The sequence below is a fragment of the Cucurbita pepo genome, chromosome 4 (assembly GCF_057944985.1).
Source record: "Cucurbita pepo subsp. pepo isolate OVF chromosome 4, ASM5794498v1, whole genome shotgun sequence".
Lineage (NCBI taxonomy): Eukaryota > Viridiplantae > Streptophyta > Magnoliopsida > Cucurbitales > Cucurbitaceae > Cucurbita > Cucurbita pepo.
The window spans coordinates 11,735,093-11,750,234 of record NC_141801.1 but is presented as its reverse complement, the minus strand read 5'-3'; the positions used below and the strand labels follow the sequence as shown (position 1 = coordinate 11,750,234).

Below are 15,142 nucleotides of genomic sequence, written 5' to 3'. Positions count from 1 at the left end.
CCTTCCGAGATGTTTCAACAAAAAAAAAAAAAAAAAAAATTAATTTAAAAATGCATAGAGGTAAACTTATAATTTAATATAAAGCATGGTATTTATTGTTATGGGTAAATTGAAATGGTAAAATCAAACTAAAAAAGGGAGATGACTCTTGGGAACCATATGAGGATTATTTATGACTTGGGGCTAGGACAAATAGGTTAATGAGCCAAGGTTTGAAAGCTTATATTGAGTCAGATTAGGCTAGGTTAGAGGCGAGGTGCATGGGTCAAGCACATATGGACATGCACCTCGCATACTCACGACCCAATAAAGGTCGGTAGGTATTTGGTTCAACGTTTTCTTAATTCTATTTAGTAAAATGAAATGAAGTCTCGAGTTGGACAAGCATGATCATGACAATAAATATCATTTTTCTAATTCTTATTAGGTAAATGGAAAGTGGAAATGAGAGGGTTACGAGAACCTACCATTTTGGACTCTACATATTCGAGCAATGCCATATTATAAGGTCCTTTTCTCGTTCATTTTTATTTTTCCATTCAATAATGCAACGTTGCAGCATTTAAGACCTTTAGAAATACAACTTTCCTCGAGGTGATGTGATATTTCTATTTTTCATTTATGTATTGTAATTTAGAAGTTTTGGTGCTGATTTTAATCTAGGCATGGTATGAGTCTTTATATTTGATGTTTATAATTTAGCTCTCCTAAATTTCACGTTAATTTGTTTCAGGTATGTTGTATAAGATACGATACCATTTTTAGGCTAAATGAGTAATTTTAAATTGTGATTATTAATGGTTTATACACAATAAATCTATATAAATTTAAATTAATATAAGTTTAAATATTTTGTCAGTGAATAACGTTTTATATTTCATCATTTTATTATTATTATTGGATAAAAAACAAATTTCAAGAATGGGTTGTAAATGCTTTTATATGAAATGGAAATAAAAATTTTGAGAGAGTGAAAGAAAAAATTAATGGAACAAATTTAAAACAACTTTAGATTAAAAATAAAGTTATTATTGGTCGTGTTGTTTTTATTTATTTATTTATTGAAATTGTATAAATAATCAAAATTAAGACTAAACTAACAATAATTTAAAATTGATTGAAAATGCATAAAACCTACACGATGCATCGTCCGTACACTCACGAAGAATCCGTCTGTTCGGAGAAAGAAAAAATCAGAAATACGCAGAAGGGAACCACCAAGAAAGCTCCAATCTTCAACAAATCTTCAGTCTCCTTGGTTATGGCGCCAATTCTAGACCAATCTCCACTGTACCTGATCATTTCAAGCCCTAATTCAACTTCAATTCAAGTGGAAACGAAGACGAAATTAAATTTTCATACCCTGCATCGACGAACCCTAACCCGAGTACCGCAACGACAGATCGGGCGAGAAGTGGATTTGCAACTCTCAGCGATGGAAATTTGAGTTGTGTCGATGAAATGGAATCGGAATCGGAATCGGAATCGCCGGTTCGTTTTGCCGATGTGGTCCCGAATTTTCTGGCATTGTTGTTGCTGAGAAGTAGGGGATGAGGTAGGGCAGAGAGACCCGTGAAGATAAAAGTTGAATCTGCGATCGGCATTCCCTATCACATGCGAGGATTATGGAAAATCTGAAATAAATGGCGGGTGAAGTTAATTAGAGCCACATCTTTCTTCACATTCTGGGCGGTAGGAATTGTCCGGTTAAATCTTTTAGAATATTCCTTTCCTCTTTGTCGATTATCAAGTTTGGGCAAAAGGATTCCATGCCCACTCTTCACTTACAAAAGGATTGTATTAGCTATGACAATAAAAAGAGTAGGAGGACTATCTATGATCATCCTACGCTTTCCTTTCACTACTTTTCAAACTTTATATACCCTTTTCTACTGGTGTCACAAAGAGGTCCGCGCACTCACATTCGCTCACAATTTGAATGTAGCTGCTGCATTCGGGGGATGGATCAAGGTGCAAAACTTTAATGGGTGACATCCCAATTGTTGACTGAGGTTTTGATACCCTAGGAACTTGTAAGATTCGCGACTATCTTAGACGTCAGATCGACCTTGTCTAAGGTGGGTGCACGAAAAAATGATTTCACCTTTCTTGTTTTGTAACGAGTCTAGCTACTAGTACTTGGAGGGTCCAAGATGACTCACTTTCACCCGCTAACCCAATGAGACCTCTCACCACAAAAGAGGTTTCTTTTAATTTTTAATTAGTAAATTAAGTCGTTTATGATTTATGCATTTAACATTAAAAATGGCTAGACACTAATTTTTTTCTTACAAAAAAAAAAAAAAAATAATAAATAAATAAATAAATTGATTTAAAAAAAAAAAAAAAACAAAAAAAGCGCTTCACTTTATCCACACATCTGCCCGAGGCTAAGGCTCGTAGAGATTGGCAGAAAGAAGAAGAAGAAAGACCAGAGGGTTCGAAGCTTCAGTGATGGCATCTGTTTCGACGGCGGTGGTCTTTGGTCTTAGGTTTACGCCACTGTCCTCGCGGCCATCATTTCACGTCTCTCATAGTTCCATTCGGCTCGTTTCGTTCAATAAGGCGAACTCGTTGAGGCTCAGTTCCTCTCACAACATTTCCGGGGTTGGAGTTGCTCTCCTTCAGAAGTCATGTCAAATCGCTCCCCGTCCTCAACTTTCTACTCCTCTGACTGTTGTCGCTGCTAAAGGCTACAAAATGAAAACCCACAAGGTTTTCTTGATGTCTCTCTTCTCTGTGTATTTTGGGATATTCTTGTATGGTTCAATTCTGATTGTATTTTGATTGAATTGAAGTCAATTTCAGTCTTTCTAGATACCTTTAATGTGTCTAGTTGCTATTTTCGTTCGAATTTGCAGTAAGATTTGACAATCGCAGGCTGAGTTTAAAATATCCAATTATAGACGCTTACTGAAGGGGCCAATATTATTATTTCAAATAATAAGCGCCTCTTCTCTCTGTTTTCTACTGGAATTTTCATCTTTTGATTTTGATTTGATTGTTTGGTGTTGCTGGATAGGCTTCGGCAAAGCGATTCAGGGTGACGGGTCGGGGGAAAATTGTTCGGAGGAGAGCAGGAAAGCAGCATTTGCTGTACAAGAAGAACACGAAGAGAAAATTACGGCTTTCCAAAATGGTATGTCTTAATTGATTATTTTTATGTTCATGACTCTGAATCTGAATGCTGCGTTTCTAAAACTTGGACCCTTGATTTTGGTTTTGGAAGAAGTTTTGTATAAATGGATCAAAATTTAGGGTATGCAGGCACTATTTTCAATCAGTATGATTTCTCGACACCTTGTTGAGATATGATTCAAAGTATTCAAAATCAAGATATGATTTAGAGTAGTTAGATATGATTCAAATATTCAAACTAACAAGATTTTAGGAGATTGTTATTAGATTTGAGTTTATCTAGATTTCTATGATTTACTATTTCTGGTCCACTGTATTAGCTATAAATACGGGAATTGTGTAACCCTCTAAGCATCAAGTCAGTAGACATTAATAAAGCACTGCAGCTTCTATCTATTTTATCTATTCCTATCTCTTTCACTATCCCTCTTTCCAACAATTTTGGTATCAGAGCCAAGTTCGTTCGACACGAGGGCGAGTGATTATTTTCTTTCACAAAACAAAAATGGCAGTAGCTTGTTTTTCTTCCTCTGCACCGTTGTTACCAATCTTTAATGGTGAGAAATATGAGTGGTGGAGCATCAAGATAAAGACCTTGCTCAGATCGCAGGAGCTATGGGACTTGGTGGAGCACGGGTTTGTTGATCTATTAGAACCCACAATAGAAGAAAAGGAGAGACTAAGAGAAACCAAGAAAAACGATGCCAAGGCTCTATTCATTATTCAGCAAGCAGTTCATGAGACTATCTTTTCACGAATTGCAGCAGCAACCACATCAAAGCAAGCATGGTCAATTCTGCAGAAAGAGTTTCAGGGAGATTCAAAAGTCATAATAGTGAAATTGCAATCTCTAAGACGTGATTTTGAAACTCTACTCATGACGAATGGCGAATCAATTGCTGATTTTTTGTCCAGAACAATGACAATAGTCAGTCAGATGCGCACCTATGGAGAGAAAATTTCAGACGAAACAATTGTTGCAAAGGTGTTGAGAAGCTTAACTCCAAAGTTTGACCATGTGGTGGCCGCCATAGAAGAAGCTAAGGATCTATCCATACTCTCCGTTGATGAACTGATGGGCTCGCTTCAGGCTCATGAGGCAAGAATCAATAGAGCATCAGAAAGAAACGAAGAAAAGGCACTACAAGTGAAGGAGACAACCAATAACGAAAGAGAAAATATTCATTTAGCAGGTAGAAGTCGTGGAAGAGGAGGATTTCGCAACTTCCATGGTGGTCGTGATAACAGGTGGAGAAGTGATGGACAGAGACAATTTAATGAACAAAGGAATGTCATACAATGTTACCATTGTAGAAGGTATGGTCACACAAAATCTGATTGTTGGTATAAAAATCAACGAATGAATTTTGCAGCAGAGAATGAAGAAGAAGAAGAAAAGTTGTTTGTGGCGTGCATGGATACTAATCCAGAAAAAGGTAACTTATGGTTTGTTGATAGCGGATGCTCGAACCATATGACAGGCACCAAATCCTTATTCAAAGAGCTTGATGAGACGCAAAAGATTAAGGTGCAACTTGGAAATACAAAAGAGATGCAAGTTGAAGGAAAAGGTACAGTGAAAGTCGAAACCAGTCACGGTAAGATAAAACAATTAGATAATGTTCAATTTGTACCTGATTTAGGGTACAATTTATTGAGTGTTGGACAATTGATGACCAGAGGACACTCAGTTCTATTTGATGATAACACATGTGTCATCACAGATAAGAAATCAGGCCATAAAGTTGAAATTGCCATGACTTCAAATAAGATGTTTCCACTTGATGTTTCTAACATGGAGGATTTTGCTCTTACTGCTAGCATGAAAGATGATTCAACATTATGGCATCTCAGATATGGACATCTTCATATGAACGGCCTGAAAATACTCAGGGATAAAGGTATGGTTTTCGGATTACCAAGAATTGACTCAACTAATTTATGTGAAGGATGCATTTATGGCAAGCAGACTAGGAAGTTCTTTCCTGTTGGAAAAGCTAAAAGAGCTTCACATTATCTAGAACTAATTCATGCTGATTTATGTGGGCCAATGCAAACGAAGTCCTTGGGTGGAAGTATATACTTTTTACTATTCGTTGATGACTATAGTCGCATGAGCTGGGTTTACTTCCTACAACATAAGTCAGAAACTTTTCAGAAGTTCCAGATTTTTAAAGCTATGGTAGAGAACCAAAGTGGCTGTCACATTAAAGTTCTTCGCACAGACAGAGGTGGCGAGTTCGTATCTAAAGATTTCAATCTCTTTTGTGAAGAAGAGGGCATCCAAAGGGAATTAACAGCTCCCTACACTCCAGAACAGAATGGAATCGCTGAACGAAAAAATCGAACTATTGTGGAGATGGCAAGAAGTATGTTACAAGCAAGGAGACTTCCAAACCAATTTTGGGCCGAAGCCGTAGCAACATCTGTTTATCTATTAAACATCTCACCAACAAAGGCGGTTATGAATCGAACTCCTTATGAAGCATGGCATGGAAGGAAACCATCTGTAAGTCATTTACGAATCTTTGGTTGTGTTGCTTATGCTTTGAAACATCCTCAAACTCGTCAAAAGCTTGATGAAAAATCTGAAAAATGCATTTTCATTGGCTATTGTACTCAATCAAAGGCATATAAACTATACAACCCCGTTAGTGAAAAGATTTTAGTTAGAAGGGATGTAATATTTAATGAAAACGTGAGTTGGGATTGGAGTAAAGAACAGGAGCAGCAAAAGATTACAGTTGAAGTTTCCCCAAATGAAGAGACAAGGGTCAACTCCAGTGCATCTCCCAGTGCATCCACTGCAACACAAAGTGTGTCAAATTCATCATCTTCAGAATCACTTAACAGCAATTCCTCTCTTGAAGAACTTTCAGATGAGACACCTCCAAGGAAGTATAAATCTTTAGCTGACATATATGCATCATGTCAATTTGCTCTTACTGTTTCAGACCCTATGAATTATGAAGAAGCAACTGAAGACGGGAAGAAAGCCATGACAGTAGAGATGCAGTCCTTTAAGAAAGATGAAACATGGGATATGGTTTACCTACCAAACGAAAAGTTTTATGGAGATTTACAAGAAGAGGTTTATGTAAGACCGCCAGAGGGATTCATAAAGGAAGACAAAGAAACAAAGGTATACAAGCTGAGACAGACAATGTACGGGTTAAAGCAGACATACTTACGAAGGTCTTGTCAGAAGAAAAGCTCTGTACTTACATCTGCAACTTTGAATCATGGGGGAGTGTTGAGATATGATTCAAAGTATTCAAAATCAAGATATGATTTAGAGTAGTTAGATATGATTCAAATATTCAAACTAACAAGATTTTAGGAGATTGTTATTAGATTTGAGTTTATCTAGATTTCTATGATTTACTATTTCTGGTCCACTGTATTAGCTATAAATACGGGAATTGTGTAACCCTCTAAGCATCAAGTCAGTAGACATTAATAAAGCACTGCAGCTTCTATCTATTTTATCTATTCCTATCTCTTTCACTATCCCTCTTTCCAACACACCTTACTCCATCAATCTTCATTTCTTGAATGCAAGTTGTCAATCCAGTTCTACAAATAATCTTTACCGAAGTTGGAAGTTTTTTCTTCTGTTGATTCTATCCCAATCATATTGTTAACTAATGACATGCACAACTCAATTAAGTTTGTCTTGGAAGGATGAACTAATGTGAAGTTATTAACCAGTTGTCATAGTTGGATATGTTGAGAATGATTGAGAGTAGTAGTCCCACGTTAACTAAATAAGAGGAAAATCATGAGTTTATAGGTAAGAAACACTATTTCTATTGGTATGAAGCTTTTTAGGAAAACCAAAAGCAAAGCCATGAGAACTTATGTTCAAGGTGGACGACATCATATTATTGTGGAGGTTCGTGACTCCTAACAGAATCTAAGGACAATGTAGAGCTCATTTAGGAAAAAACTGGTCAAGAGAACTTGATTTCTCCCTAGCATTTTTCTTTTCCTGCGGGTAGATTTTAATTTTGTACTTTTCAATTTGTTATTAATAGCTAGAATGCAAGGAGGATTTGAAGGGTAGTCTCTTGTTTCATAGCCTTTTGATAGTTCTCCCTTTCCCAACTTTAAGCAGAGTGATTCCTATATGGGGATTAGCTGACACTTCCCCGGACTGATTTCTTGTAGTCGTAGGCCAACTCTATAGATGTTTATGGAAACATCAAAAAGAAGTTCTTTTGTTTAAATTTGACTCCATCTAGATTGTTACAGCCTCGTCCCGACTTTTTGTCTTTTTCTTGGTGTAAGTTTAAGGCTTACCCATTAAGCCCATAGATCTTTTGCATTTATATCATGTAGCTTATGGTTAATGAACTGTTAGAGCAATAAAGTGTTTCACCTAGCAATTCTTTTATCAATAATATTTATTTATAAGATTTTGTGATTATGAACTAAGTGCCTTGACATTGGGAAGATTTCTAGTACTGCAAGAGGATGAAATTCACTGTTTGCCATAAAATAAAATGATACCAAACTTCTGGTGTGTTGCTTTTGCTGTGTAAGGCAAATTGGTAGTGGTCATGCAGTCGCATATCTTGTTGTTATGTTACTGAGTGTTGTCTTTGATTGGCTTTTGTTTCAACACAGCACCCTGTTAGCCGAAGTGACTACGATAATGTGATCGGTGCTTTGCCATACCTGAAGGTGAACAGGCAAGCGCAGTAGAGGTAGAGGTCATCACCTCACCCCATTAGATCTTGGCTCTACTTTGTTCATTTGTAATTGTAACCAAATGATTTTCAATTTTCCAGAACTCCTCAAAGAGCTAAGTTTGATTGTTTTTTAATATTATTTCTCTAGTTTATTCCATCAGTTCATAATGGGGCTTTCTTTTAATTCTCTTCCTCTCCTCTCTTTTTGCTAATCTTGTCGGGCTATAAGACCGAAGTCATCTCCTCTGTAAATCACAGGGATCTGGGATGATCATTTTGTCCTTGTCGAATATGTCTAACTTGTTTGATCAGTTCTATCTCAACATATAAAAATCTAACTCCGTAGCGTGATGGCAATTGCACTTCTGTTTGCTCAGCTCAGGGAATTGACTTTTTTGTGATCGAGTCAACCATATCTCAATTTTGTTTAATCAGGGATTTGACTTTTTTTGTGACTTATAATATGATAGGTTAATTTAAAACAGAGGCAGTTAGATACTAATTATTTGGTAATTATTGAGCTTAAAAAGAGAGAGAATCTAAAATGATTGGAGAGGAGACCATATATAAATGGAGCTCCCGCGTCAGCCGTTGACGTAGAAAAGGCAAGAACTCCGGCCGCCCATTACCTAACAAAGCTTAAAAAGAAAACCAGCCACCAGCCGTCGCCGTTATTTTTTGTTTACGCAATCCAAATTTCTCTTGCGTGTCAACCATCACATCATAGCATCAAGAGTCAAGGCCACCCTTAATTTACATTCATACCCCTACCTTCCCCAAAACTTCTTCTAATATACCAACCCTACTTCCGTAACTTCACATCCTATTTGACTTGTTTGTCTCTGTACGTGGGAGTTTAAATTCTGCACGTGTTGGTACAATCGGTCTCCTTCGCCACCAAGCGCCGATGCCAACTTCAGCTTTCATCCTCCTCCTCCTCCTCCTCCTCCTCATTTAATTCTAGGGTTCTTTAACTTCTCTCCTTTCTTCTATGGTGCAATTTGTGGATCCCAAGATGACTTTGTATCCGGAGAAGTTAGCGGTGAAGCGTGAGTGCGATGATTCTTTTCACCACCACCATGATCACTTGGACAAGCGCTTCAAGCCTGATTTTCAAAAGGTATTTCCTCTGTTTTGTTCTGCCTCTGATATGTTTTTCTGAGTTGAATTTGTTTAATGAAATTCTGATTTGTTTGGCTAAGTTTATGGCATAGTTCTTGATTTTGTCTGTGAATTGTCAGTCAATTTCGGGACCTAACACATTACCTGCAACCTCTTCACAGAATAATCCGCTTGATGAGCATAGCCCTCTTGGTTTGACGCTTAGGAAGACCCCCTCCCTGTTGGATCTAATTCAAATGAAACTCTCACAGGGGATTTCGTCAACAGCTGGAGATTCAAACTCTGAAACTTTTGACTTCATTGTTGAAAAGGAAACCGAGATCGTTACCATGTCGGGTAGCACCGAGAAACTAAAGGCTTCAAACTTCCCAGCCTCCCATTTAAAGATTGGTCGTTGGGAGGTCTTTATTGAATTCTATGGTACTATTTTTGGGTTTGCAAAGATGTGTGAGCTGACTCATTGTCATGTTATGATGGCAGTATAAGTCAAGACATGAAGGTGATCTGGTGGCGAAGTGTTACTATGCTAAGCACAAGCTTGTTTGGGAAATCCTTGTGGGTGGGCTTAAAAGTAAAATAGAGGTGCAATGGTCAGATATTATGGCTTTAAAAGCGAATTGTCCAGATGATGGCCCTGCTACACTAAATGTTGTGGTATTGACTCCTCATTCTTTATGGATTTTCCCTTCAGCTACTTTGTGTTTGATGATTTATTGATGTATTTATGTGCTTGGTTGGAGCAGCTGGCTAGACGCCCTCTTTTCTTCAGGGAGACCAACCCACAACCAAGAAAGCACACGTTGTGGCAGGCAACAGCTGACTTTACGGGTGGTGAGGCCAGCATGCAGAGGTAAATCTTCATTTCTCGCTTTATTTTCCTCGGCGTTGGGAAATTTATGTAAATTTGATCTGTGGTGTATAGGCAGCATTTTCTGCAATGCCCTCAAGGGTATCTAAACAAGCATTTTGAAAAGCTCATCCAATGTGACTCACGCCTAAACTTCTTAAGCCGACAACCAGAGATTGTGTTCGGTTCTCCATATTTTGAACCAACAGCCTCTGGTTTTACGACGGTCGAGCAAGCCAGCATCCGTGGTTTGGAGCAACCAGTGAATGACAATCGATCTGTAGTTCATGAGATGGGAGAAAATAGAAGAATTACTGAAGTTAGCAGCATGGCAAGGAACTGGGAGCAGATAAAGGTTTCGGGGCTTCATCCATCCATGTCAATGAGTGACCTCGTAAACCACATTGGACAGCATATTTCAGAACAAATGACTTTCACAGAGTCACCTTTTGTTGATGATGGTTCCGAATGCCAAGAAATGCTTAATGAAATTACACGTTACTTGCTGAGTGACAATCAATTGACAGCAGCTTCTGATGAGGCATCACTCATGTCAAGAGTCGATTCTCTCTGCTGCCTATTGCAGAAAGAACCTCCTGCAGTTCAAAGTTTTCCAACCAACGGTGTTGAAGGACTCGGTTACAAAGAGGATGTTCAGCTGAAGGATGCTGGGGAGTTGAGGGATGGCAGGAATTCGGAAAGCCATATTAAGATTCATCCAAAAGAAACGAAGGATGTTTCTGGAAGCATGCAACCATCAGCTATGTCAAGAAAAGATTCATTTGCAGACTTGCTGTTGCATCTTCCTCGAATTGCATCGCTTCCGAAGTTCTTGTATAACATTTCAGATGGTGATGAAGATGAAGATAATTGATTGCAAGCTAACTTTCTAGGTCTTTGGATAGTATGGGGAATGGGAATTCTGGAATTTGTAGCACGTAGAAAGAATGCTTCACGTGTAAAAATAGGTTCACAGTCAATTGACCACAAACTATAAACCTTAATTCTTAAATACTTTTTAAAGTTAAGGGAATAAATATCAGACCAGTAATTTACCAGTCGCATTCACAAAAGCTCGTCTCTACCCACTGGTATATCTACAGACAATTAATATTATATATAATCCAGTTAATACTAAATAAGAATTAAACGTGCACAATTAATCGTTTACCATTCGGACTCGAGTGCCAAAATCCGATTGCCTTTGTAAAAAAGTAAGTTAGCAGATCCAAATACTTCCAAACGCTTCTTCAAGTGCACGCTTTCTGCTGAACTCTACACTCCACCCACCGGCCCTTCCACCTCTCTCCGCTCTAAGCCTCAACATTTCCTCATCGTCAAGCCCATAGCCCTGCATGTCAAGACCGCCACCAAGGGGCACAGGTTGGCCTGTAGGTCGTGGCTGCCCTCCAGCAAATGTAGGTGCATACTGACCTTGTGTGCCTGTGCTTAATCCTGCTTGGAAGCTTTGATCTGCAGCCTGCAACAACAATCAAATGAAAATTAGGAGAATTGTTCGGACTCTCTGCTCCAGATCTTTCTTAAAGAAACATCGAGTGTCGTGTACTACTATTCTACTAGCTTCTATGTTCTATCCCTTTGGAAGCCAAATACAGAGTTGAGAATTGTTACTTATGGAAACATATTAACATCAACCTTTGGAGATGATAAGGAAACAAAAAGTGAGCACTTATTTAAAGACTTGACAGCAAGTTCGATGACACTACAATATTTCAATCAGGATGGATCCAGAAGACAATTCAGACCTTTTTATTTGATGCAAAAGACATTGTTAACAATAAACAATAAAAAAAAAAAGGGAACAGATAGAAGACAGAAAAGTATGAGCAATTTAAAACAGGAAATATGTGCTCACCACATCATTGTCTGTCTGGGCGGGAACTCCCTTGCTTGCTGCAAGGGCTGCAGCATATTCTTCAGCCTATCAAATAGTTCGACAAGTTTTATTAACCTTTCAGTAAAAAGTGAAACATGAAGTTCAAAGGGCAGTTATGTCTCAAGTAAGAAAAAAAAAATAGTGATTGAGAGCCAAGGTCCTCAATTTGGGGCTAAAAGGAGAATAAAGGAATAATTTATACATAAAAGTAATAAACTAGATACCTTGCGAGCTCGGTTGACCATTATTTGTTCGGCATTTTCTTCTTGATATCTAGCAATTTTTGCTTCAATAGCTTGAACATCTATGCCTTCAATCAAGTTAAAAGCTGCAATATAAAATTTTCTGGTCAAATATGATTCTAGGTAAAGAGATAGAGTAACCATACTGGAAGAGCATACTCATGTCCTCCACTTCTTCCAGATAATCATTGTACTCTCTCAGGGATGGGAAATCATCTTCTCTCTTGTTGAATCTGTAAAAAAGAAATACCAAAGACACCTCAGACATTAAATACATGTTCATGTACGCCATCCTAGAACAAGAAACAACTCAATAACATGAGCATTGAATAAATTCAAATTGAAACATCAATAGAACACCCATCTATTTTCCACACGTTCAGTGGAAGTTTTGAGACCTTAAATGTAGGCCTTTTTGCAGTAAAAAAAATTTAACACCACTTTTGTCTTTTGGTTCTTTATACCTAGTTCACTACAAGCATCTGGGAAGGTGTAAACCTTTGCTTCTCCAATTCCAAACGCACAATGCAATCATATACGGCAATTGTATCATAAAGCAGTGACATGCGGCTACAGTATGCGCAGAAGGTTCAAACAAACATAAAGAGTAAAAACAAGAAGTAGAGCAGCAGCGTCAGACTTACATGCTAGCAATCCTCCTCCTGATACTGATTTCCTTACTATGAGAAACACCGCTGGAGACAACCATTGTTGTTGCTTTCAGCTTTTTTCTTTCTCTATCTATATTTCACTTGCCTGCAAAGCCATACCTGCAAAAACAAAAACAAGAAATTGATGTATCTTTCGAGACACTAAACCAAAATGTGTGGTACTTCCATTCTGAATAAACGATTTTCATGAAATTCTAAAGTTTGAATCCTGACCAGAATCACTTGTAAATTAATTCAATAACGTACCCACGAGAATAGACCAGTACAGCCTTGCATCAAGAGATGCCCATGGCACGTTAGGATCATTAAACAAGAATCAACAGACGGTCAAATACGATTGATAGCTTGGAAACGAACTAGTAAGCTCGTTGAAGTACTGATTCATTGGGCAAACAGAGCACGACAGAAGAAACTAGAAATCTATAACTGGTTAACCCGTGTAAATTGTTATGGAGATTTCGACGTGGTATAGTAGTCTCAAATTTGGTTCCTCCAAAAAAGATCCTAGCATTATAAAACAAACACACTCATTTCAAATTACAAAAAACCGAATCTACGCGAAGAATAGACAATTAAGTTGATTTCGGCACAAAATCATGAGCCTAGACTCAAAAATAGTAGCCTCCAAAACACAAGTTTATGCATAAAACAGAGTCAAGCACGTTGAAAGTCGATGTTCCAAACATAACAGCCGAAATGAATGAGAGAAACAGCCTAATTTCATTTACAGTCGGGTGCAAAAAACGACGGAAAGACCCTTCGAAACATACTGAATTTCAGCAACAAAGGCATAGAAGACAGAAGCTAACTAAAACAATAAGAGTACCTGAACCGCAGTAAAGGTTTCAGATCCTTAGCGGCGGAGACGGTCCCTCGAATGAGCCCTGATTCCTGAAGAAAGGGGAGTTTGCTAGTTTGGAGGTGGGAGACCTCCATTGAATAAAGTGGAGAGGGGAAGGTAACAAAAGCAAATTCGGGCCGGGCCTATGATAGCCCAAGAACATTGGCTCTGGGCCTAAGATAGCCCAAGAACATTCGCTCTGGGCCTAAGATAGCCCAATAACATTCTCATAGATTGGGCCTAAAGGTACCCTCATTGCCGTTTCATTATAACGCTACTTTCCCGAACTTGTTTCCCATTGCCTCAGCGAGTCCAGGATTTGGCAGACAAAATTGCATTCAAAGCCGCAATATTCAAATTTCTTTGCCTTTCACATTTGTTTCAAAGGGCATATAAGTAATTAACAAAGAAAACTGATATTATCGATTTGAAATAAAAATAAAATAATAAAAGCCTTCCACGATTATTAAGGAAACGCCGACGTTTTAGCGGCGGTTTAAATTCTAAAATTCAACGCTTCTATTTTCTATAATTATTAAAATTTATTACAAACCAAAAATTCTATCCGATCGAACTTGTTGAATTTTTTTGGTCCACTTTTATATATATTATAATAATGCTTCCTATCTTTGTAGTTTGGGTACTAGCATTTGAAAAATTGTTAGTTGAAATTACAATACTAGTCTCCATAGCTTACTAGCTAGCTACCTTTTTTTTCATTTTTATTTGCATAATTTGATTAAAATTTGTTAGTATCAACCTAATTTCTTAGGGTTGAATTTAGAATGTAACACAAATTTTCATACTTTGGATTTCAAAATTAAAATATATCCAAATGAACACACACTTCAACTTGCAAAAATTAGTTGACATTATGGAGGTTTGAAAAATAAAGCACATTTTTGTTTTATGTTCATTAATTTTCTCGAAAAGGGACCCAATAAAAACACTTTCAAATGAAAAGATATTATAGCGTTTCAAATATTTAAGCTCATCAATTATCCAATTACGACCACAATAAAGACTAATATACCATGATTGAAGCCAAGCCCACCTTTCTTTTATTTATTTATTATTATTATTATTATTTAAATAATAATAATAAAAAAGAAATTATCTTCCCTTAACAGCACATAATCCACTAATTTCATCCCAATCCCACATTTCCACCATTTTTTTTCCCTTTTCTTTTCAATCATTATTTAATTATGTACTTTCAATTTTAAAAATTGGGGGTAGGCCTCGCCTTTCTACTGTTGCTGACGTGTCGGCCACCATATTTATTCACACCCTAAACATATCCTACGCGGCGTGTGTAATTTCACGTGCTCAATCCCCATTCGTCCATTTCAAAGTCAAACATCAGACGCGCCACGAAACCTCCTCCTTCCCTCCCTCCCTCTCTCAACGCCTGTTTGGCACAATACTCTTTTTCATATTTTTTGAACGAATTATTTTAACTTAATTAATTTCCTTTTATTTTTTAATAACTGTCTCTAACTTTCACATATAGAAAATATGGTTGCTTTAAACAATATTGTATTTTAATTTTTTTATTAAATTTTAATTGTTATTTAGATGGTAAGACGTACATATTACCTTTTATTCTGTATCTATTAAATTCTTAAATTTTATTTTTGATAAGATAATTTTAAATTTAATATAAATAACAATAGAAAATAATAATAAT

The 15,142-nt window shown here is 37.2% G+C and overlaps 4 protein-coding genes and 1 long non-coding RNA gene across 5 annotated transcripts; 2 read left to right on the top strand and 3 right to left on the bottom strand.

Moving 5' to 3' along the window:
- Positions 1–1,097: 1,097 nt before the first annotated feature.
- LOC111793484 (DNA-directed RNA polymerase subunit beta) lies at positions 1,098–1,670 on the bottom strand. Its single transcript, XM_023675388.2, has 2 exons — positions 1,363–1,670; positions 1,098–1,294 (listed from the first exon to the last, which is right to left on the bottom strand). The coding sequence occupies exons 1-2, from the start codon at positions 1,602–1,604 to the stop codon at positions 1,159–1,161; spliced, it is 378 nt and encodes a 125-aa protein (XP_023531156.2). The 5' UTR covers positions 1,605–1,670; the 3' UTR covers positions 1,098–1,158.
- Positions 1,671–2,366: 696 nt separating this feature from the next.
- LOC111793482 (large ribosomal subunit protein bL35c) lies at positions 2,367–7,992 on the top strand. The gene is made up of 3 exons (XM_023675387.2): positions 2,367–2,715; positions 3,023–3,139; positions 7,768–7,992. Exons 1-3 carry the CDS (start codon positions 2,455–2,457, stop codon positions 7,843–7,845), a joined length of 456 nt encoding a protein of 151 aa, XP_023531155.2. The 5' UTR covers positions 2,367–2,454; the 3' UTR covers positions 7,846–7,992.
- Positions 3,155–7,197, bottom strand: LOC147793012 (uncharacterized). The gene is made up of 2 exons (XR_015420647.1): positions 6,667–7,197; positions 3,155–3,300 (listed from the first exon to the last, which is right to left on the bottom strand). It is a non-coding gene; the product is annotated as an uncharacterized LOC147793012 (long non-coding RNA).
- Positions 7,993–8,144: 152 nt separating the features above from the next.
- Positions 8,145–10,857, top strand: LOC111793479 (uncharacterized). The gene is made up of 5 exons (XM_023675383.2): positions 8,145–8,952; positions 9,116–9,355; positions 9,435–9,608; positions 9,698–9,804; positions 9,877–10,857. Exons 1-5 carry the CDS (start codon positions 8,824–8,826, stop codon positions 10,673–10,675), a joined length of 1,449 nt encoding a protein of 482 aa, XP_023531151.2. The 5' UTR covers positions 8,145–8,823; the 3' UTR covers positions 10,676–10,857.
- LOC111793481 (cyclin-dependent kinase-activating kinase assembly factor-related / CDK-activating kinase assembly factor-like protein) lies at positions 10,782–13,561 on the bottom strand. The gene is made up of 6 exons (XM_023675385.2): positions 13,438–13,561; positions 12,585–12,710; positions 12,100–12,173; positions 11,923–12,026; positions 11,678–11,743; positions 10,782–11,281 (listed from the first exon to the last, which is right to left on the bottom strand). The coding sequence occupies exons 2-6, from the start codon at positions 12,647–12,649 to the stop codon at positions 11,021–11,023; spliced, it is 570 nt and encodes a 189-aa protein (XP_023531153.1). The 5' UTR covers positions 12,650–12,710; positions 13,438–13,561; the 3' UTR covers positions 10,782–11,020.
- Positions 13,562–15,142: the final 1,581 nt, after the last annotated feature.

Coding starts and splice junctions, on each gene's coding strand:
- LOC111793484 (XM_023675388.2), bottom strand. CDS start 1,604: ATGCCGATCGCAGATTCAACTTTTATCTTCACGGGTCTCTCTGCCCTA. Junction 1,295..1,362: donor TTAGGGTTCGTCGATGCAGG/GTATGAAAATTT, acceptor TGAAATGATCAG/GTACAGTGGAGATTGGTCTA.
- LOC111793482 (XM_023675387.2), top strand. CDS start 2,455: ATGGCATCTGTTTCGACGGCGGTGGTCTTTGGTCTTAGGTTTACGCCA. Junction 2,716..3,022: donor ACAAAATGAAAACCCACAAG/GTTTTCTTGATG, acceptor GTTGCTGGATAG/GCTTCGGCAAAGCGATTCAG. Junction 3,140..7,767: donor AATTACGGCTTTCCAAAATG/GTATGTCTTAAT, acceptor GTTTCAACACAG/CACCCTGTTAGCCGAAGTGA.
- LOC111793479 (XM_023675383.2), top strand. CDS start 8,824: ATGGTGCAATTTGTGGATCCCAAGATGACTTTGTATCCGGAGAAGTTA. Junction 9,356..9,434: donor TAAAGATTGGTCGTTGGGAG/GTCTTTATTGAA, acceptor TTATGATGGCAG/TATAAGTCAAGACATGAAGG. Junction 9,609..9,697: donor CTGCTACACTAAATGTTGTG/GTATTGACTCCT, acceptor TGGTTGGAGCAG/CTGGCTAGACGCCCTCTTTT.
- LOC111793481 (XM_023675385.2), bottom strand. CDS start 12,649: ATGGTTGTCTCCAGCGGTGTTTCTCATAGTAAGGAAATCAGTATCAGG. Junction 11,744..11,922: donor TGGTCAACCGAGCTCGCAAG/GTATCTAGTTTA, acceptor ACTATTTGATAG/GCTGAAGAATATGCTGCAGC. Junction 11,282..11,677: donor CCCAGACAGACAATGATGTG/GTGAGCACATAT, acceptor TTGTTGTTGCAG/GCTGCAGATCAAAGCTTCCA.